General features: G+C 43.6%; 2 protein-coding genes across 5 annotated transcripts; both read left to right on the top strand.

Annotated features, from left to right (window-relative positions):
- Positions 1-2,101: 2,101 nt before the first annotated feature.
- On the top strand, positions 2,102-12,762 carry ZBTB1 (zinc finger and BTB domain containing 1). 2 transcript variants are annotated; one of them, XM_040975457.1, is made up of 2 exons: positions 2,102-4,013; positions 11,824-12,762. In XM_040975457.1, exons 1-2 carry the CDS (start codon positions 2,116-2,118, stop codon positions 11,879-11,881), a joined length of 1,956 nt encoding a protein of 651 aa, XP_040831391.1. In that variant the 5' UTR covers positions 2,102-2,115; the 3' UTR covers positions 11,882-12,762. The 2 variants fall into 2 exon arrangements, with proteins under 2 accessions (XP_040831391.1, XP_040831392.1); XM_040975458.1 differs by lacking the exon at positions 11,824-12,762 and adding an exon at positions 11,038-11,816.
- Positions 12,763-16,704: 3,942 nt separating this feature from the next.
- On the top strand, positions 16,705-19,247 carry HSPA2 (heat shock protein family A (Hsp70) member 2). 3 transcript variants are annotated; one of them, XM_040975461.1, is made up of 2 exons: positions 16,806-17,094; positions 17,275-19,247. In XM_040975461.1, the coding sequence occupies exons 1-2, from the start codon at positions 16,810-16,812 to the stop codon at positions 18,712-18,714; spliced, it is 1,725 nt and encodes a 574-aa protein (XP_040831395.1). In that variant the 5' UTR covers positions 16,806-16,809; the 3' UTR covers positions 18,715-19,247. The 3 variants fall into 3 exon arrangements, with proteins under 3 accessions (XP_040831393.1, XP_040831395.1, XP_040831394.1); XM_040975460.1 differs by having other exon boundaries at positions 16,806-17,226; positions 17,281-19,247; XM_040975459.1 differs by having other exon boundaries at positions 16,705-19,247.
- The last annotated feature ends 3,261 nt before the right edge of the window (positions 19,248-22,508 follow it).

Here is a 22,508-nt window from a genome sequence, read left to right as displayed (position 1 = left end):
GTATAGAGGAGGAGAGACACAGAGGAAGATCTTTCATCTGCTTATTCACTCCCTAAGTGACCACAATGACTGGAACTGCACCAATCCAAAGCCAGGAGCCAGGAACCTCCTCCAGGTCTCCAATGTGTGGGTGCAGGGTCCCAAGGCTTTGGGCCGTCCTCGACTGCTTTCCCGGGCCACAGGCAGGGAGCTGGATGGGAAGTGGGGCTGCCAGGATTAGAATTGGCTGGGATCCCATCAGAATGGGATTAGCCACTAGGCTAATGTGCTGGGCCCATTTTATATTCCTTTAAACAGTTTGTTAAATATTCTTTTTTAAGTTCAGTATAATAGCATAGGAACTTGCTTTTCAGTAAAAGATTCTGACACTTCATGTAAACTGTGATGTTGAAACATCTTGTTTCAGCTTTGTAATGTAATACATAGGACTTCTAGTGATTGTAATATTTTTCTTCCCTTTATTCAAAGTCATCCGCCCCCCCCCCCCCCCCCCCGCTTACATTAAAAATACTTGAGGGCCCAGCATGGTGGTCTAGGTGGCTTAAAATTCTTGCCTTAAACACTCCGGGATCCCATATGGGCGCCGGTTCTAATCCCAGCAGCCCCACTTCCCATCCAGCTCCCTGCCTGTGGCCTGGGAAGGCAGTTGAGGATGGCCCAAAGCTTTGGGACCCTGCACCCGCGAGGGAGACCTGGAAGAGGCTCCTGGCTTCAGATCGGCATAGCATCGGCCATTGCGCTCACTTGGGGAGTGAATCATCGGAGGGAAGATCTTCCTCTCTGTCTCTCCTCTCTGTATATCCGCCTTTCCAATAAAAATAAAATAAATATTAAAAAAAAAGAAGTACATAAAGCCTGTTTGATTCCATTTCCATAAATTCTAATTAGATTTTTTTTCTTAAGATTTATTTATTTGAAAGGCAGACTTAGGATAGAGGAAACAGATCTTCCACCAACTGGTTCACTCCTCAAATGGCAACAATGGCCAAAGCTGGGCCGGGCCAAAGCCAGAAACTTTTTCCGCTTCTCTCTTGTGGATGCAAGAGCCAACCATCTGAGCCATCCTCCGTTGCTTTCGCAGGCACCTTCACAGCCGCTTTTGCAGGGGGCTGGACTGGAAACAGAGTCACCAGGACTCAAACCAGCTCCCATAAGGATGCTGGCACTGCAGTCAGTTGTGACATAGTGCTGGCCTCTAGTTAGAGTCTTTGAGTTTTTTTCTGTGGTCAGTTTAAGACATATAGAAAATAGGACTTTGGCTTTGGATCAGCTCAGCTCTGGTCATTGAAGCCACTTGGGAGTCAATCAGCTGACAGAAGATCATCCTCTCTGTCTCTCCTCTCTGCCTTTTCAATAAAAATAAGGAAAATCTTTTATAAAAAATTAGAACTTGTACTTTTTTCCACACTTTAGTAGTTATCAGTACATAGCCAATTTTGTATCCTCTATATCTTCCTTACTTCCATTTATTTGGAAGTACAGCTCATATATTTCATCTGTAAATACTGCAGTATGTGTGACTAAGAAAGACTGAAGCTAAAAACCAAGACCTTATTACACTCAATATCAACCTTCTAACTGATTGTTAATACTTCGTAATCTGATTTAGGTTTAAGTTGGCATTTTATTTGCCATTGTTTATATCCTTGAAGCGCTCTGAAATTAATCTTTCAAATCTAGTATGCTGTGGTTGGGGACCTCGTGTTTCCCAGCCCCCTGCGTTCATCGGCACTTACTGACATCGGGGGCTTCCACGTCTTCCTACTGTTGTTAATGCTAACATCATCTACGTGGTCTGTGAAAGGGCTCTCCGGGTTCATCTTCCAACTCGTCAGTGAGACCAAAATTATGGTGTTTCACTTTTGATGCCTTTGTTCAATATGAAAACTGAATAAATGTCTGAGTGCCTTCATCTTCAAATTTAAAGAATGATTCAGGTATATATTACTGAATTTTGCTACATTTTCCATTAGAATGGAAAGCTGTTCATACTTGATAGTAACAGCAAAAGTCACACAGGTCACACAGACGTAACAAAAGTTGCTCCAAGTGTTTTTCTGATGTTCTGTCTGACCTTGGTGTTTCTGCGTTACCTAGGTCCTCAACTGACGGAAGATGGCGAAGCCCAGCCACAGCAGCTACGTCCTGCAGCAGCTCAACAACCAGCGAGAGTGGGGCTTTCTCTGTGACTGTTGCATTGCAATCGATGACATTTACTTCCAGGCACACAAAGCCGTTCTCGCTGCCTGCAGCTCCTATTTTAGGATGTTTTTCATGAACCATCAGCATAGCACGGCACAGCTAAATCTCAGCAACATGAAAATTAGCGCCGAGTGTTTCGACCTCATTTTGCAGTTCATGTATTTGGGAAAAATCATGACAGCTCCGTCCAGTTTTGAGCAGTTTAAAGTGGCCATGAACTACCTACAACTGTACAATGTTCCCGACTGCCTAGAGGACATACAGGACGCAGACTGCTCTAGTTCAAAATGTTCATCTTCTGCATCCAGCAAACAGAACAGCAAAATGATATTTGGGGTGAGAATGTATGAAGATACTGTGGCTAGAAATGGCAACGAAGCCAACAGGTGGTGTGCAGAGCCAAGTTCAACAGTGAATACACCGCACCACAGAGAGCCTGATGAAGAATCTTTACAGTTAAATAATTTTCCTGAACCACTGTTTGATGTCTGCAAAAAAAGTTCCGTGTCCAAATTATCTACTCCGAAAGAACGGGTGTCACGCCGCTTTGGCCGGAGTTTCACCTGCGATAGCTGTGGGTTTGGCTTTAGCTGTGAAAAGTTACTAGATGAGCATGTGCTGACCTGTACCAACAGGCATTCCTACCAAAACACAAGATCTTACCACCGAATAGTAGATATTCGAGATGGGAAAGATGGTAACATCAAAGCTGAGTTTGGTGAAAAAGATTCTTCTAAGACGTTCTCCCCGCAAACAGACAAGTACAGAGGAGACACAAGCCAAGCTGCGGAGGACTCGACTTCCACCACTGAAAGCAGGAAAAGCAGCGCGGTGGAGTCTGAAGTGGCCAGCGAGGACAAAAGCAGGGCAGCCGAGAGGAAACGGATCATTATTAAGATGGAGCCAGAGGATATTCCCACGGATGAGCTCAAAGACTTTAACATTATCAAAGTGACTGACAAAGACGGCAATGAGTCCACTGACAACGACGAGCTGGAAGATGAGCCCGAAGAGCCCTTTTACAGGTACTATGTTGAAGAAGATGTAGGCATTAAGAGGAACAGCAGGAAGACCCTGAAGCCGCGCATGTCCGTCAGCGCCGACGAACGCAGGGGGCTGGAAAACATGAGGCCCCCGAACCACAGCAGCCCGGTCCAGGAGGACTCGGAAAACGCATCCTGCGAACTGTGTGGGCTCACGATAACGGAGGAGGACCTGTCCTCGCATTACTTAGCAAAGCACATTGAAAACATCTGTGCGTGCGGCAAGTGTGGACAGATACTTGTCAAGGGCAGACAGCTTCAGGAACACGCACAGAGATGCGGAGAACCCCAGGATCTGACAATGAATGGGTTAGGCAATCCTGAGGAAAAGATGGACATGGAAGAAAACCCGGATGAGCAGTCGGAGATGAGGGACATGTTTGTTGAAATGCTGGATGACTTTAGGGACAACCATTGCCAGATTAACAGTATCCAGAAAAAGCAGTTGTTTAAACATTCTACCTGTCCTTTCCGATGTCCTAACTGTGGCCAGCGTTTTGAAACGGAAAACCTAGTAGTGGAACATATGTCAAACTGCCTAGACCAGGATATGTTTAAGAGTGCCATCATGGAGGAGAACGAGAGAGACCACAGACGAAAGCATTTTTGTAATCTGTGTGGCAAGGGATTTTACCAGCGGTGCCACCTAAGAGAACACTATACTGTTCATACTAAGGAAAAACAGTTTGTGTGTCAGACATGTGGAAAGCAGTTTTTAAGAGAACGCCAGTTGCGCCTGCACAATGATATGCACAAGGGCATGGCCAGGTATGTCTGTTCCATTTGTGATCAAGGAAACTTCAGAAAACATGACCATGTACGGCATATGATTTCTCATTTATCTGCTGGTGAGACGATATGCCAGGTCTGCTTCCAGATATTCCCGAGTAATGAACAGTTGGAGCAGCACATGGATGTTCATCTGTATACATGTGGAATATGTGGAGCAAAATTTAATTTGAGGAAAGATATGAGATCACATTATAATGCCAAGCATTTGAAAAGAACCTAAGTGATTTTCTAATGTACTAATGTTTAGTTGCTAAGAGATACAACACCAAAGCAAAGGATATGAGCTATTTAGACATCAATTTAAGATGAATTGTTGGGAAAATTTTTTCAAGGCCCTTTTACCTTTAATATTTTTATTTAGGACCTTAAGTATCTACATGTTAGGTGTTTAATGTTTATCTTTTTTTTGTTGTTGTTTCTTAATAGAATTCTTTGTTTTTTTTTAGTTTTTCTTAGTTGTGATTACAATTACGTTTAAATGTAGATTGCTGGTTGTGACCCTTTCGGTGACTATTAAATTTTACTTTTTTTTTTAAATCAATAAAGTCATGACATCACTATTTTTATTTTTATTTGTTAAGGTTATCCTGTGAAATTTTAAACCCAACATCATTGGCCCTTCCTGCTCAAATTTTTTTTTTTAAGAAAAGTTTTTAAGTAATTAATTTTTTGAAACTATCGTGTTTGTTTTTAGGAGTTTTTTTTTCTGGTCAGTTGAACAGTGAGTTAACTACTTTTTATTCTCCCTTATTATCAGTGAAATTCATATTCTTCAATTGACAAGCTCATTGGGCAAGTTAGGTGCAATGACTCTCACCTGTGAGGTTGACATGGGCTCAGACTTGGCCTAAAAAGAGGAATGGACCTGAGGAAGTTCCTATAAATGAATATTTCCTATAATTGATAAAATATTATCATTTAATAATCAGATTTAAAACTTATATTAAGTGTAAATCCTAATGACTTTCCCCCTCATGAGAGGTTAGTGGGGAGAAGCCATTTTGTTTTGTGATGGTAAATTTAACTATGATAGTTAATTAAAAAGACATATCTTGTATTCACTAAAGATATCTTAATTTAAAATATTCTGATTTCTAAAGTGTGTTAGTTTATCAGTTATTTTTGTTTATAAATAGACTTTACTAGCTCTCTAGGACATCTAAAGAAAAATGATTTTTCACCTTTAAAATTACATACTTTTGGAACTTTGAGATTTGAGAAAGCTGCCATGTATATTAATAAATATAATAAAATAAAGAAATTATAAATCTGGTTGTTCTATAAAAGTAGAGTGCACAAAAAATGTCTTGTGTTTTATACTATCTAACGTTTGGGGGAAATGTGTTAACAGCAAATTACAGTTTATCACCATGCCTTTTTTTTGCTTTGTTTTGTTTTGTTTTCTGTAAAGGATCACAAAATTTGAGGACCATAAATTAATCACAGAGCATATAAATGGAAAAAGAAGAGTGTCATATTTCAGCTAAAGTGTTGTTAGTTGTTGTTGACACAGTGTCCATATCAATAACATGTGGATTAAAGCACTGGCACAGCTGACCCACCGACAGACACATCTATTGAGTAGAATGACTTTGAAGTGAATGACTTCTCGTAATAAACAGGGGTTTTTATTAACTCATATTAAAGATATTAATTTTGTGATTATAAACAGTAATTTAATGACATTGTTCTTTTTGTTTGCATTAGATCTTTAAAAGATATATCATATTTTTGTATACCCTTTGCATTAAAGAACGGATTTCCAAGGAAATTGAGAGAGATTGGCTCATACCTATTTAACTCAAAATATGAGAACACGTGTGAGCCCACAGGTTGGTGTTAACTAAGGGTAGGAATAGCATGGGATCCAGTGCAGAAGTAAAGCAGAATAATGGTAGGTAGAGAAAGGGAGACACAGAGCCGTGGGAGTAACACCAGGGACACATTTCACCTGTCTTGGATAGGATTGCTTATCAAGTAATGAAATCTGAAATGCAGCTTGACAGCCGTATGCAGGCATACCTTTCTGCTGGGAACATGTGGAACAAAAGGTCTCCAACCCCCTGACCCTCCTGAGATCAGTAGAAAGAGTTACTACATGTTGTCTTGGACACAATTTTGGCAGAGGATCACTTTTTCCATAACCCTCATCAAAATTTAGCTTTCGTACCATGGCAGAACGGGACTTAAGAAAGGATTGTCCACACTGCTAAGAAAGGGGGCTTAGCTCGACGTTTAGACATGTACTCACGGCCAGTGGTTAGCAAGAAGACATGTAAATTTGAAGTTCCATGACTGAAATATTTCTATTTTCACCAAGCCCCACCTCACCATGTTTTCTCCCAGGTTCCCGATGTACCACATCCCCGTTTGTTCTGGAACTGGCTGAGGGTTGGGGGCTAGAAGCTCAGGTGCTGTAGTGTGTACCAGTTTTCCTTTAAGTCGCCCTGCGAATCGGAGGCTTGAGAACACGCAGCATCCCTGCAGCCCAGCTCCCTATGTCTGCGCCTCCTTCCCAGCTGCCCCCTACCTGCAGGGACATCCCTGCAGTGCTTCCGGGCTCAGGGCTGTCGTTCCTCCTGCCTCTGGAACCGCAAACTGAAGGATGCAGAGCGGGGTAGATGGAATGGAATCTTGTCCCTCTTTCTGTCTCACTTGATCCGAGGCTGTTTGGTTCTAAACAGAAAGGAAGCTTGGGGAAGTTAGTGACTCACAGGCTTGCCTCTAGTGACGCTGCCACTTGGGTATTCTGCCATGATTTAGTACGCAGGACTGAGAAACTCAGAAATTAATAAAGCAAGGATTAGGACTCCAATTAGTCTCTCTCATCGTTTTAAAGTAAGAAACATCACTGAAGTGACCCATGTGAGTAAAATGGCGTATGCCTAACGTTGGTTATGTATGCAGATTAACAGTTGGCAGATGAAAAGTAGAATAAGGATTCCGGAGGTGCTAGTTACAAAAATAAGAGAACTAAAATGAGGTCAGAGCTAGCTTAGGGCAGTCAGAACATTAATTAATAGGAAAAATAATAGACATGAAAAAAGCATGTTTTACTGTAGTTAAAAATTATGAGCGAGGTACAAATTAAAATCAGACATTTTGAAAATTATAGGTGAAATGAATAAGGATTCAAATAATTTGGCTAGATTAGAATCATTCTGGTATACTTATAGAATGCCTAATGCGGCAGTTGTTGCAAACAGGCCAAGGGTAGCTCTTACTGCTGTATATACCCTAATATTCTCAAAAAGTGGGAGAAGAGAATGGTGATGGTTGGCAGCTTTCCCCCGATTAAAGAATACTCCTGTGTCACCAATTTAAAAACTTCCATATATATTTTTAAAGATTTATTTTATTTTTATTGGAGAGGCAGATATACAGAGGAAGAGAGACAGAGAGGAAGATCTTCCGTCCGATGGTTCACTCCCCAAGCGGCCGCAACAGCTGCAGCTGAGACGATCCAAAGCCAGGAACCAGGAGCTTCTTCCAGGTCTCCCAAGCAGGTGCAGGGTCCCAAGGCTTTGGACCGTCCTGGACTGCTTTCCCAGGTCACAGGCAGGGAGCTAGATGGAAAGTGGAACTGCCGGGACTAGAACTGGTGCCCATATGGTATCTCGGCACGTTTAAGGCGAGCACTTTAGCCACTATGCTATTGTGCCAGGCCCGAACCTCCATATTTTAATAGTGCTCTGAAAAATCTCCCCAAGAACTGGGAGAACAATTCAGATATTTAAATTGTAAGACTTGTCACTGTTAACAAAGATCTAAATCAATACCAAAAGAAACTTATATGTGTATGTATACACTGTTGAGAATAAATTTTGATATGCCTAATTTTAACTTTTTATCACAAGTTAAATTTTTTTACCATTTGATTTACTTTGATTAGTTCCTCAACTTTCTTCACCTGCACTCTTTTATAACAGACACTTCTTAGGAATTAACCCTTAAGGCCCCACAGTACCTTCCTTTGTCCAGCATCAAGGACTTCTAGGGTACCAAAAAACTCCAGGGGAACAAATGCTTGTCGCATCCCACCCGCATCCTTGCAATCTGTGGAGCAGTAAGCAGGAGTGGACAGGAGCAAGGCTAGGAAGCTGATGCGTGTATATTTAGTGTTAGGAAATCTGTGATGGTACAGTATCCGGGCTCAGCAATCCCGACACGTGTTTAGTTAACACCCCGTGCTGCCAAGTGCTTACGTACATACTTTTGAACTAGTCCTCACAGCCTTTGAGGTAAGTGTGGTACTGTCTTTACAGATGGGGAATGGTGGTTTAGATGAACTTTCCTAAAGTCACACAAGCCATGTACATACTGGAGAGCTGATATTTAAACCTAGGCCTCTGCCTTCCACCTTCCTGGACTTAGTCACTAAGTTATATGCTCCACCCACCTACAAATACAAAAAGGGCCCTTTCAGCCTCAGAACACGCGTGGCAAAGCTAGGAGGCTGTGCTCCTTGGTCATCTGTCATCTGTGCTGGTCAAGTAGCTGGTAATAGTGGATCCCGAAGGAACACGTTGAGTAATGTGAAAGTATTTGAGTGGAAAACAAAACTTACTTGAATGAGTCGTTCAGAATGATATTTCAGAAATAAATATTAACGTTGATAAATGTTTTGATTTTCCTTCTTTTAAACTTAAAAACATTTAGTGGTGGTATTGTCAACCCTTCTCCCCACCCACAGTAAATAATTCAAAAATAACTTGAGTTCCACTTCCACATTTCTGTGCCTGTGACCTTTTCTCTTTATTTTCCCCATTCCTGTCTTATGTTTTAACCTATCACGCCAATTTTCATTTCTTCTTTCTTTTCCTTTTCTTGGTTATGAAAGTGATGAGGGACTCATCATTTAAAAATAAATATTCCCAAGGAAGAGCAGGATGACCAGGGATGGGAAGTCCTGCCCACAAGCCATATAAAGGCCAGTAAAGTCATTTGGTCTGGATATGCCAGACAGCAGGACTCAAAATGCAGTAAGTTTACACAGGCTCATCTTTAGGTTGGCCTGCAAATGATGTTATAAACATTCGAATGGCCCTGGAGAATAAAGGCTCCACACACACACTTAACAGAATATTTGGATAAGAAAGTCATCATTTGGGGGGCCAGTAAACAAAATGGTGAACTGTGAGTGAATCACCAGTGAATGATTTGATTACTGAGTGGTGAGTTTGCTTAAAAATTAATTAATCCATTTATAATTTATGAAAATACAGACTTTTAGGGTAAACTTACCAAGTCAACTCACTCAAAAGGACATGATAGTTATGTAATCATCCCAAGCAGTGAATTGGCAAAAAAACAAAAAGGTGTTTTAAGTGCAACAACTCTTTCCACAATCGAATGTGACTTGAATTGGGGTAACCGTTGATGCCACCTACCATGCCCAACCACTGCTTTAGTTAGCGTCAAATGTTATTTTCATGGGAAAGTAGAAAAATGAGGTAAGAGATTTCATGGACAATGGCTATATGATCTTTTGAGTGGCCCACTTTCACTGCTTTCTGTCAAAGTCAAGGAAATATTCTTCTGTAAAACTAAAGGAAATTTAGCAATTTACACACTCATATGCTAGCAAGAGATAACCAAAAAAGCATTGGTTATATTCAGGAGAATCAACTCACTAAGGTCAATCAGTAGTAACAATTGTTCATCCTTTCTATTAAATTCACCACAGATCACTATTTCTCATTACCTACTTGTATTGGCAACTGAAAAAAATGGTATGATGATTGCAATTAATCGATGTACTAATTAAGAAACAAGAGGAAAGCCTGGGGCCAAAAACAGACACATTGAGAAGACATTTTGAGAAAAACTGAATAATTCTCTGAATTTAACTACATGAGACAGGAATACAACGACATATACAGCCTATAACCTCCCACGTAAACTATATTTTAAGAATTACTATTTTGTTTCTGTTTTATTTGAACCAATTGCTTATATCAGAATCAGCAGAGCTTTTTTTTTTTCAGACAGAAACTTAAGTGCCCAGATTATGAAAGCCATCTTCAAAAAAAAAATTTTTTTTATGGAAAGTCAGATATGCAGAGAGGAGGAGAGACAGAGAGGAAGATCTTCCATCTCATGGTTCACTCCCCAAGTGGCCGCAACAGTCGGAGCTGTGCCAATCCGAAGCCAGGAGCCCAGAGCTCTTCTGGGTCTCCTATGCAGGTGCAGGGTCCTAAGGCTTTGGGCCTCCTCTACTGCTTTCCTAGGCCACAGGCAGGGAGCTGGATGGGAAGCAGGGCTGCTGGGATTAGAACCAGGCACGTGCAAGGCTTGGGACTTCAGCCACTAGACTACCGTGCTGGGCCTGAAAGCCAGTTTTTCTTTCAAATACTTACATTCTTGATGTGATAATATTTTCTTAAATTTAGCCTCAGTTACAGAAATTCCAGTCCTACCCAGTGCTCTGGAGTGTTCTGAACCCAGGAATAAGGAAAAACACCTTTCTCTGTGTATATATGCTTCATTTTAATTTGCCAAGAGTACAACACTCAGGATTTAAAGAAAGCAATGTTTGTGTGATAAGTAAGGATATTTAGTAAAAATATGAACTCTGAAATCATTAGGCCTGTGTTGCAGAGATTTCCATTGACAAAGTACAGTGTAAAATTATTTGAAGAAAAATATATGTCAACTGCTTCCTTCCTCCCTACTGTCCTCTGCTTGCCTGTCTGTGTATGTTATACATTTATGTGCCCTACCCATTCCAGTTCAGGCCATGCAAACCCAAAAGTTAAAGGTACCTGTGGAGCTGGGGAATTATAGCAGTAATGAAAACACCTTGGAAGGTACAGTGAGTTATGTTACAGAAGTAAGTACATCGCAGGTCCTGTGCTTTTGTTTCCATTTTCTGGTTAATAGTGTGCTGGCATGGCACCTTTTAAAAGTCAAGAAATTCTGACCTAAGAATAATGTATCTTGTAGAGCAGACAACTTGTAATATTATTTTTCTTGAGTTTTGTCTTTTTCTGTGTGGCAGTGGTGACATAGGGCCTTCTAAACCTCTGGAGAAGTGAGAGATCTGAATTTGGAGAGGACATGGGGAAGCATCAATCTTCAACAGATAATCTTTAAGTGCAGACCCAGGAGTAGCAGATCTGAAGTGGCACCATCTTTTGTGTCTTCCTGACAAACTTCATCAACCCCTAAAGTTCCAGTGGCAAAGATCCAAGAGAACCCAGTAAACAGCACTTGGGAATCACTTTGTTGTAACAAAATTGATTCATAGTGACTCTCCTAGTATTTGTGGAAAATCTACTAAAGAAAAGTTCACCATCAAAATCATGTGACATCAGTGGTCAAAGCTACGTTAAAATGAAACTGTATATGCTAATTATCTTCAAGCGTCCCTTGTAAAATAAAAGGGCTTGCTAGGCTGCTGTAAATACATTATAAAGAGAATCATACTTATATAAACATACATAATCCTAAACCAGAATTATAGCTTATGTGCTATGGAATGTAGTTAGGCAATTTTAAAGGTTACACCCAAAAATCTGCAGTTGAGAGTGCAAGTAAAATCGGTAACAGAAAAAAGGTGAAGACCAATATTTTAACAAGAGCATCTGGTTGTTACTCATTGTAATTCTTCCTACCTCACTTTAAATTACCAGTCACATACTTGTTATTAATTGTATTAATGAAGCTCCCTGTTAAGTATGTTCATTTGAAGAAAAGAATATCACTTCAATACTACTAGATTTCCACAAATCAGATGTATTACTAATGTAAAATGGCAGAATTAATTTTTGTTATGCATTCTCAGAATTCATGTATACTGCTACGTTTCTCGGCTTTCAAATTTCAAAATAAAGTTAGAGTAAGTATTGAATGAAGTGATGCTTAAAATGTTCTCAGAACTTTCACAGTAGTCTTGGTGAGACTTAGTAACCTAAGTGCAAACGTTTTCCAAATAGATATATATGCACATACACAATATTTCTCAAACATATGGATCTCATAACCATATTATTTTATTGTGATACTTGTAGTTTTGCCTTTGACTATGTACTCAATTCCTTATGACGCTTATTGTGTAATAGTAAGATGTTACATCCTTTCAGAAATGTTTGTTTTTTATGCCTAGTTTTTCTAATGCTGTAAGAAGTTACATAAAGAGATCTAACTTGAAGCATACTAAACATTATATGCAGAATTTGCCGTTTAAACCGTTTAAAAACTCTAGCTGTAAAGTAGAATGGCAGCTTGAATTTGCATTCTAATAGTTAGACCTACATCCGAAAGATGAGTTCCAATGCGCTGTGTACAGGGGGACAAGGGAGAAACTCCGGAAGAGTTCAAATACATATGAATTCAGCTGCTTTAGACAAAAATAAGTCGAGAAGTAAAAGTCTAAAAAACACTAGATTTAATTTTGTTTGGAAACATGAGCTTTAAAGAATAGCAGGTTTCTGAAAATAAATAGGAGGAAAGATAAGAGAATCTTAACCACGGTGCCAGACAAATACAGGAATGATGACTCAACAGAAAACATTTTTGATTGATGGAATTAGACTTATTTTCTAAAAGATGGCCTAAATTCTGACTGTACTAATTACAAATGTAATGGGTTATAATTATAAATTATATAATTCATTTTTATAATGTGATTATTTTCTGTATGTTAGAAAAGGAAATACCTGGATTGCATTTGTTACATTTTTCAACCACTGTTTTTAACTAATAAAATTTCCCCCTCTGTGTTCAGAAGTTAAGCTGTCTGCATATCGCTGTTATTTATGCCATTTTTTTCCAACCTGGCTCTTTTAAAATACAATCTAAAAAACTGTCAATCCTTGCCAGCCTCTGATGCTGTAATGACAAAGTACCTGAGATAGTTTATTGTGATGTTTGTAACCTAGAGAGGGCACCAAGCTCCTGGCTAAAAGTCTTGTCAACCTTAACATTTCTCGGAACACCACAGAAAGACTGCCAGAGTATTATCTCCCAGCAAACACAGGTGGCAACAAAAGAATACTTATAAAGATGCATTTATAAAGTGCTTTAGCTCTTTCAGGAGCTAAATTCATGTTTCAAAATGACACAGTTTTCTATCCAGAGACATAACTTATTTGCCAGTCTAATCATGCTGCAAGGTATGAACAGCACTGGCCTGTGGCGTCTGCAGGCTCAGGACGGCTTGCTTTCTCCAAGTAACCTCAGACACTACAGGGGCTCTCGTGAAAGCTGGCACCCCAGCGGAAGTGGGCAGTTTGTCTACAGTCCTTACGGCATCCCTTCCTCTCGGGCAGGTCTCCTAGCATTCCCCACCCTGTGTGGCAGTTTTCTGCCCCAGCCTACCTTATGCAACTGCAGTATAACTTAAAGAATGAGGATTATGAAGACTCAGAAGAAGCAAAGAGTGACGTCTTTTCCTGTAGTGACAGGTGATTGGAGAATTATTTTTAGGACAGGACACTTTGAAAGAAGTATAAAATGGCAATATTTACAGACACTTTAAATACTAGTTCAATTCAAGTTTGTTCAAAGGTCCTCGAATGACAGGCTGTCACTCAGTCTTCAGTGGGTGACATTACCCTCCATTAGCAATCCACACCCTTTCTGGAGGTTGTGCCTGTGGAGGGATTGAAATCTTTCCAGGCAAACAGAAAAGGTCTCCTCCCCCCCCCCCAAACACGTGATTTCTGCCAACATTTGTTCTTGCTGAGTCGGCCTCTTCAGGGCACTTGGTTTAGACCCCTGAGCTTAGGAATGACTGGTTCCGGGGGTATCCCCAGTGCTGGGGGCTGGTTAGAGGGTTTGACTGACATGAGAGTTCTTGTTGAGGCCAGCATTTCATCTACGTGGAACCCGTTAGTCTTTCGGTTTTAAATATATTTTGAAACACCCTAGCATAATCTGTCAGACATTTTGCATGTTGAAAGCCAATAGTAATTTCTATGTAAGTAGTAGGATTAGTGGACTTGGTTTCAGCTGAATGTTTATAATCCAGTCTAAAAACTCATTCCTAGAGTACAATAAGCAAACTTAAACAATGCTGATAATCCTGTTATCCAGAGTTAATCCATTCTAATGGATTTTTTTCTTATATTGTAGTGCATTCTAAATGTATTAATTATATCAAGAATATTTTCCTGTCATGAAAACTTTGTATATTCACCTTTATAAGTGAATAATTATTCACCATATCTATGTACTTTAATTTATGTAACCGTTTTCTTGTCTGATCTATAAGCCATTTTTTAATTATTGTTAACATAAATAATGCTGCCTGTATTTTCTGTTACTTCCTTAGGATGAATGCTACAAATACTAAATGAAAGGTTTGATTATCTTTAATGAAGAACTGTTGTCATATTGCCTCCAGAAAGACTGTCATGCTTCACACTCCCATGGTACTGTTAACGCATCCCCGATGATATGGATGTTATTTGATTATGCATTTGCTGGTGTAATCATTTGTAACAGATCAGAATTCTGAGCCACAGTCATCAAAGAAAAATGATTAAAATCAATTCAAATAAGAAAAATGTATAAACGCAACGTCTGATTAGTATATGCTGCTATTTTATAACTGCAAAGGCTTCTTTCACATAAAAATCCAAATGCAAATACTGTGTCTTTAAGAGAAAGAAATCAGGATGCCATGTGAAGTATGAAACTTGAATTTACAAAAAGGGGGAAAGTCAGAGCAGCAAGTGTGTGAGCTATATTAGTGCGATGGTTTCAGCAAGCTGACCTAAAGACCAACCTGTTGGTTAGATTGCAACATTTCTGAGAACCGTGCGCGGAGGTAGGACTGAGTTATGCAAAAGAACCTCTCCCTCCAGAAGTTCTAATTTTAGTGTTTGTGTGCAAGAAGTCTAGCCTGCTTGCCTTGCTTGCTGTCTTGCTTTGCTTGAAGCCGGTGTGTGAGGCTGACGGAATACAGGGGAACCCAACAGTCTGTGTCTCTCAGCTCTTGCAGTTCTAGCCGACTGTCTCTAAGTCACAGCCTATCATCGGTTCATCACAGAGCATTTGTAGTGCCCCCCGACCCCCTGATCCTCTTTTCTCCATAAAACACAGAACCTATATAAAGACAGCAATTTTAACAAACAAAACTAGAAATTACATAACCTGATTTAAAAAAAAAAGAACAAGACTTGTATTGAGGGACTTCTGAGAATTTTGTCAACGTTACCACTTTGGGGGGAGGGTGGGATGAGTTCCTCCCACCCCAACCCCACCACCCACCCCTGCCGATGCGCAAGGAAAATGCCGAGACACCAAAGCTCTTTACCGCATCCCGTCCCGCCCCACCCCCGCTCATCCTAAGGGGAACTCGCCCGTCCCTCCCGCACACACGGCTCCCATCTCGGTGCCTCCCCTTCATGCTGACCCAAGCCCCCGCTGCCAGGAAGCCCTCACTCACTCTCCTGGGGACCACCGAGTTAGTCCTTTTACTCCTGGACCACCGTAGGCCTCCCCCACTCCCGCCCTTGCCCCGAAACGGTGAAAATTATTGCTGTGCTCCAAGTTACTTTCGGAGTGAAGGGATCGCGCTTTCATTTACTTTCCCTCACAGAGTTTATGTCTCTAGTGCCAACGGCAGCACAAACTAAAGAAAATAACCTGCTTCAAGTGGAGCTAGGTCCTAGAAGCGATCCACGGACACAGCCGGCCGCGCGGGCCCACGTCGCGCGGGGTGCGAGCTGGCTCTCAGGGGGAGCGGCAACGGGCGCGGTTCGCGAACGTGAAGACCTCCAAGAGGCGGATAAAGCGCTTGAAATCGGCCAATAAGGGAACAAGTGGGGAGCTTGCTAGGAGAGGAAACCACCCAAGTTAAAAGTGGTAGGGCCGCGGGGGCTGGGGGTGGGGGAGCCGCCGCCCTTGCCATCCCCCGCGGCTGGGCCGCCGTGCCACCCGCGGAACGGCTGCCCTCTCGCACTTCTCTCGGGGCACTCCCCTCGAGGGGCAGCCCGCCTCACGATCCTCCTTTTTCGCTTTTCGACCCCCCGCCCAAGGGAGCCGTCCTGCCGGCTCAGCCAAGCCAACTCCGTGGTCCCTCAGGGCGCCATCCCGGCCGCGTTTCCTCAGTGCCACCAGCTCACAAGGATTTCCTCGGTCCCTGTGGGCTGAGCTTGGTCGGGACACCTAGCACTGTACTGCTCAGGAGACTCTCTCGGCACCCATTTTCCGTGCCACCATCTCCTCCTCCCTCCCGCACCACGCCCCTCACCCCCCTCACCCCCCGCCCCGCTTCCCCACGCCCTTCCTGAGCCCCCACCCCCTTTGGGAGTCTGCGCTTCTCATTGGCCGCCTGCCCTGCCAATCGGGCAGACGTAGACAAATGCCGGCCTCAGGAGAGGGCAGAGGCCCGCCCGGCCCGGGGAGCGCGAGCCTAACGCCCCTGGCAGAGCAGCAGGCGGCGCGCGAGGCGCGGCAGCCCCGGCGCCGGGCTCATTTACATAACGGCCGCCCCGCTGGGCTCCGGGGCGCCGGCGGGAGAGCCGCCCGTCAGCCGACTGGAGACCAGTTGGGCCCCGGGCCGGTCACTCGGAGCCAGGCAAGCCTGTGGCGAGGCTGCGAGAGCTGTGTGCGGGCGGTTCCGGGAGCCGATTGGCTCTGGGAGCCCCCCCGACGCGGGCGGCCCGGGAGACGGGAGGCTATAAGAGTCGGGGGGCAGCGGGGCCCGGGGAGGCGGGAGACGCTGGTGGCCACGCTCGCGGTGCCAGGTGACCGTTAGTCGAGGCAGGCTCTGTCGTCTGTCGCTTATTCTAACGTCGCTCGCCTGTCTTTGCAGTCAAGGATGTCTGCCCGCGGCCCGGCCATCGGCATCGACCTGGGCACCACCTACTCGTGCGTGGGGGTCTTCCAACATGGCAAAGTGGAGATCATCGCCAACGACCAGGGCAACCGCACCACGCCCAGCTACGTGGCCTTCACCGACACGGAGCGCCTCATCGGCGACGCGGCCAAGAACCAAGTGGCCATGAACCCCACCAACACCATCTTCGACGCCAAGAGGCTGATCGGACGCAAGTTCGAGGACGCCACGGTGCAGTCGGACATGAAGCACTGGCCGTTCCGCGTGGTGAGCGAGGGAGGCAAGCCCAAGGTGCAGGTGGAGTACAAGGGCGAGATGAAGACCTTCTTCCCGGAAGAGATCTCCTCCATGGTGCTCACCAAGATGAAGGAGATCGCTGAAGCCTACCTGGGGGGCAAGGTGCAGAGCGCCGTCATCACGGTCCCGGCTTATTTCAACGACTCGCAGCGCCAGGCCACCAAGGACGCGGGCACCATCACGGGCCTCAACGTGCTCCGCATCATCAACGAGCCCACGGCGGCGGCCATCGCCTACGGCCTGGACAAGAAGGGCTGCGCGGGCGGCGAGAAGAACGTGCTCATCTTCGACCTGGGCGGCGGCACCTTCGACGTGTCCATCCTGACCATCGAGGACGGCATCTTCGAGGTGAAGTCCACGGCCGGAGACACGCACCTGGGCGGCGAGGACTTCGACAACCGCATGGTGAGTCACCTGGCGGAGGAGTTCAAGCGCAAGCACAAGAAGGACATCGGGCCCAACAAGCGCGCCGTGCGCCGGCTGCGCACCGCCTGCGAGCGCGCCAAGCGCACCCTGAGCTCGTCCACGCAGGCCAGCATCGAGATCGACTCGCTCTACGAGGGGGTGGACTTCTACACGTCCATCACCCGCGCCCGCTTCGAGGAGCTCAACGCCGACCTGTTCCGCGGGACGCTGGAGCCCGTGGAGAAGGCGCTGCGCGACGCCAAGCTGGACAAGGGCCAGATTCAGGAGATCGTGCTGGTGGGCGGCTCCACGCGCATCCCCAAGATCCAGAAGCTGCTGCAGGATTTCTTCAACGGCAAGGAGCTGAACAAGAGCATCAACCCCGACGAGGCGGTGGCCTACGGCGCCGCCGTGCAGGCGGCCATCCTCATCGGGGACAAGTCGGAGAACGTGCAGGACCTGCTGCTGCTGGACGTGACCCCGCTGTCGCTGGGCATCGAGACGGCAGGTGGGGTCATGACCCCACTCATCAAGAGGAACACCACGATTCCAACCAAGCAGACGCAGACGTTCACCACCTACTCGGACAATCAGAGCAGCGTGCTGGTGCAGGTGTACGAGGGCGAACGGGCCATGACCAAGGACAACAACCTGCTGGGCAAGTTCGACCTGACCGGGATCCCCCCGGCGCCCCGCGGGGTCCCCCAGATCGAGGTCACCTTCGACATCGACGCCAACGGTATTCTCAACGTCACCGCCGCCGACAAGAGCACCGGGAAGGAAAACAAGATCACCATCACCAACGACAAGGGTCGTCTGAGCAAGGACGACATCGACCGCATGGTGCAGGAGGCGGAGCGGTACAAGTCGGAAGACGAGGCGAATCGCGACCGGGTCGCGGCCAAGAACGCCGTGGAGTCCTACACCTACAACATGAAGCAGACGGTGGAAGACGAGAAACTGAGGGGCAAGATCAGCGAGCAGGACAAAAACAAGATCCTCGACAAGTGTCAGGAGGTCATCAGCTGGCTCGACCGGAACCAGATGGCAGAGAAGGACGAATACGAACACAAGCAGAAGGAGCTGGAGAGAGTCTGCAACCCCATCATCAGCAAACTTTACCAAGGCGGCCCTGGCGGCGGCTCCGGCGGCTCCGGGGGCCCCACCATCGAGGAAGTGGACTAAGCCGGCACCCGTAAAGCTCTTTTCCTTTCTTTCTTTCTTTCCTTTTTGTTTTTGTTTCTCCATTGAAATCCTCCGTGCCAAGCAGGAGCTGCGGTGATGGAAGTCTGCATATGAAAGGAAAGGTGCAACAAGTTGGTTTATTTATAAAAGGTTAATTCTAAAGTTTGGTTTTAAAAAAGCATTTTTTTGACGATTCTCTTGAACACAGCTTGTGTTTGCTGACAAGATTATTTTTAATTAACTTAGTTTGTGCGTGGAGACGAGGCGGGGGGGGAGCTGAAGTTTGCACCCCTGCCCTGTGCAAGCTTGATAACAATGAGATATATAGACGCTTCAATTGTTTATTTTTATGCACAACTTTAAAGTGAACATACCAGTAATTTTAGGGACAGGTATACTTTTTGCAAGTAAATGCAAATTTAATGCTGTAATTGATCTCAAAGTCATTGTCTTGTTGGAATTTTCAGTTTTTCCTCCTTCCCATGCTTGACCCATATTGGTCTTTAAAAGATATTAAAGTGATATGAACTTGATATAACCCAATCTTGTCTAATTCTCAGATAAGGTGCCTGCCTTGAATTTCCAACTTAAGCAGAAAAGAATCGGGGTGAACTTTTTTTCTTTCCCCTTTTAGTACCGAAAGCTGACTGGGGTCTTTTAGTGTACCCTAGACTCCTAAGACTTGGCAAAAGGGTCAAGTGAAAATCCTCCTGAATATCACAGGAAAATATGACCGTGTTCCGCGGTAGGATGCTGCAAGCCCGGGACACGCCTTTTCTCCTGAACAGCCAAAGGTAGTGTGGAGACCAGCTGCTTTTCCTGAACACCCCCCTTCCCCCGCCACCAGCCTGCAGGCCGACTAAGCAGCTTGATCCTGAGAGGCCAAGTTTAATCAAACTCAGCTTGTCTTTTTCTAGTAGGCTCAGCTTGGGAGCTTATGGCAACTTCTTAAGAACTTGTCCTTTTTGGGAGGTAGGGGAAAGTGGTGGAGTGGGATTTCATAGAAGCGTGTGGGAATTTGCATCACTCAGTTCTGCTTTTCCAGTTTACACATCTTGTGTCAGGTTTTTGTTTGTTTTTGTTTTGTTTTTCCGATTTAAAGAGCACAATGCTTTTGCAACACCTGCCTTAAATCACTATACTTTCTTTTTTAAATGGCAAAGTACAACATTCCGTGATAGTTTGCTAATATATAACTTGCCACAACCACGTTCCTGTATATCCAGTTGTTACAGATTGTAATCCTTTGGAGATCCAGTATCCTAGGCTTAAGCTTGCAAATTTGTATCCTTGGGAGAAATTGCACTTTTTTTCTTTTTCTTTTTTTTTTTTTTAGTAGGATGACACTTCATTTTGTTTTACTGTCCTTGAGGGGAAACTTGGAAGAAATTCAGCAAAACTGCCTGGAAAATGCAAAGCTATCCTAATATTTTAACTGCACATAGGCATTTTGATTCCTCTCTCCAAGCATTTGCTTCTAACAGTGAATTACAGGAGCTATACTTTAAGTTCAGTGATGGATGCCTCTGTGTCACACACAGATTATCAGTAATAACTCAAAAACCAGAGCACAACGTAGCCTAACCATGCTGGACTTGGGTAGTGATTCTGTCATGTAAGACTTGAGTCGTGTGGACATAATCCTTCCTTAAGCCTCACTTGGCTGGGGGAAGAGAGGCAAATAGACGATTGTGAAGTTGCTTTGAAAGGATATTGCCAGGGCTAGTGTCACACTGGAAAGTACTCGCAGCACTGCAGGTGTTTTCATTCGCAATAGATGGGCAGCACACAAACCTCAGTGCATTACACCTTCATTTTCAGTTGTTTTGAAAAGTAATGTGCAAAACTGGCCCTCTTGAATGTCTTTAAATTATGTCTTCTCAAATGTATGACCTACATTTGAATATATTACTAAGATAAGCCCGCCTAAGTAGCCAGTCTGTTTCCAGGAGTCAGTTGACGCTGGCAACCTGATCACTCCTGCCAGCCCCTTACTAGATGTTAGATTAGCCCTAGTCAAATAACAGTGGAAAAAGTCCTTGATAGCAGGACCGGCTGAATTACATCCTAGGGAATAATTAGCATCGTTTGAACTTGAAAGTAGTGAGACTATGCTAAGGTGTAGTCTTTATGACTAAAACAAAGGCAATGGGTTTGGAATGCCAAGTAATAGAAAAAGCACATTTCCCAGACACCAGAGTAGCTCATCAACAGTTGTCCCTATTTGGAGGTAATACATCTGACACCTGTCATGATGAGATGGGATAAAATTGTTCACTATATTGAGATGTGTGAAATTTCAAAACAGGTACATTTTACACATATATGTAACATAAATACATTAAAGCCTGTACGTTAGGAGATGTTATGCTGTATACATGTTTAAATTCCACTTCTGTGGTAGGATATTTACTATATCATCAGTGTGTCAGGGAGCCCTAAGAGTTAGTTTACTTCAGGTATAATATAGAAATACAACCTTGCAATCTGGATGAAACCAGATCTCATTTTATGAAGCCTCATAGTAGGCCTGTAAGCCATCCCTGCTACAGGTAGGAATGCAGTTTATGGAAAAGCTGTATTATGAGGCATGTTGTTCTTTCTCTTGAACACTGGAATTTAAAGCTTAAAAAAAAAATATCACATCCATATGGAACCCTTCAAAAAGCTGGTGGGAAAATGGAATTATAACATTTCATGTTGGTTCAAAAAATTCCTTTTCATAATGAACATTTTCCATGAAGTTTTTAAAAAAAAAACCTGGTATGTCTCTAGGAGACAGCTGCTAAAATAATACACGTGTTTGGACTAAGAAGCAAGATTATTCAATTGCTTCCATGTACTTAATGTATAAATGGCGATATGTAAACTGTTTAGGATGAGAAAGGAGATACATAATTTAATTTCATTCAGCAAAGATAAATGACAGATCTTAAGGGAAAGACCCCTGTGTTTATTCTTGAGACACCTCTTGGAGTGGGAAATATGTCGGGGTAGATGCATGTCTGAAATTTGATTGGAGTGATATTTATTGTTGAAATGCTCCCTTAGAACAAATCAACAACTCACAGACCAATTCCTCTACCCCTCTGGGCGATGAGGTGGGTTGTGAGTTGAAGGTTAGCAAAACAAGCAACCTAGAGTTAACTGGTTCAGAATCTGCCACTGCTATTTTCTGTTCTGAAAAAAATTCATTCTTGTGAGGTGGAATTACAACACTAAGAAAATCTGCCCATAGTTTAAAGCATACATGGTTTTTAGCTAAAAGTCTTGGGCCTGAAATCTGAAACCAGCAGCTTAGTTCTTCATGTTCTTAGCTGTGTGACCTTGAGGAGTTTCTCTAAATTAGGCAAGAAAATTTTCCCTCACCGAGATACTTAGGATTCCTCAGTATTTAAAAGGCAGTATCATGTTACCTTACTGTATGACATGAATTGCTTTTTTGTTTTGAAAAGGAAAAATTGTAATACACTGCAGGTTGTGAGGGGTTTTTTTTTTTTAATGTCATTTTAAAACCTAATTGGTGAAAATTCTTGGTCCGGGAAATGAGTGGATCACCTTGCACAGTAAGTAGTGATTTTGAGCCATTAAAAACACGTGATTCCCTGTTGTTGGAGGAAGGTGATTAACTGGAACATAGTTCCTTTACTTTAAATATAATATTCCTCTAGTACATGTGAAGTAACACTTTGCGTCAATTTGTTGTGTTAACTTTTTAGTAGATGCTGTCCAGGGTTCTCAGTAACTCTTTACCTTGGTTTTGTACGTTAGGTGGCCGGAGCTTATACCATGAT

Source organism: Ochotona curzoniae, unplaced genomic scaffold (assembly GCF_017591425.1).
Source record: "Ochotona curzoniae isolate NIBS_2020 unplaced genomic scaffold, NIBS_Ocur_1.0 contig_2688, whole genome shotgun sequence".
Taxonomy (NCBI): domain Eukaryota; kingdom Metazoa; phylum Chordata; class Mammalia; order Lagomorpha; family Ochotonidae; genus Ochotona; species Ochotona curzoniae.
The sequence above is the reverse complement of the archived record's forward strand: the minus strand, read 5'-3'. Positions and strand labels throughout refer to the sequence as shown.

What these genes read in the sequence shown, in the direction of transcription:
- ZBTB1 (XM_040975457.1), top strand. Translation starts at nt 2,116, where the DNA reads ATGGCGAAGCCCAGCCACAGCAGCTACGTCCTGCAGCAGCTCAACAAC. An exon ending in ATGCACAAGGGCATGGCCAG is followed by an intron (nt 4,014 to 11,823) that starts GTATGTCTGTTC and finishes ATGCATTCTCAG; the next exon opens with AATTCATGTATACTGCTACG.
- HSPA2 (XM_040975459.1), top strand. Translation starts at nt 16,810, where the DNA reads ATGTCTGCCCGCGGCCCGGCCATCGGCATCGACCTGGGCACCACCTAC.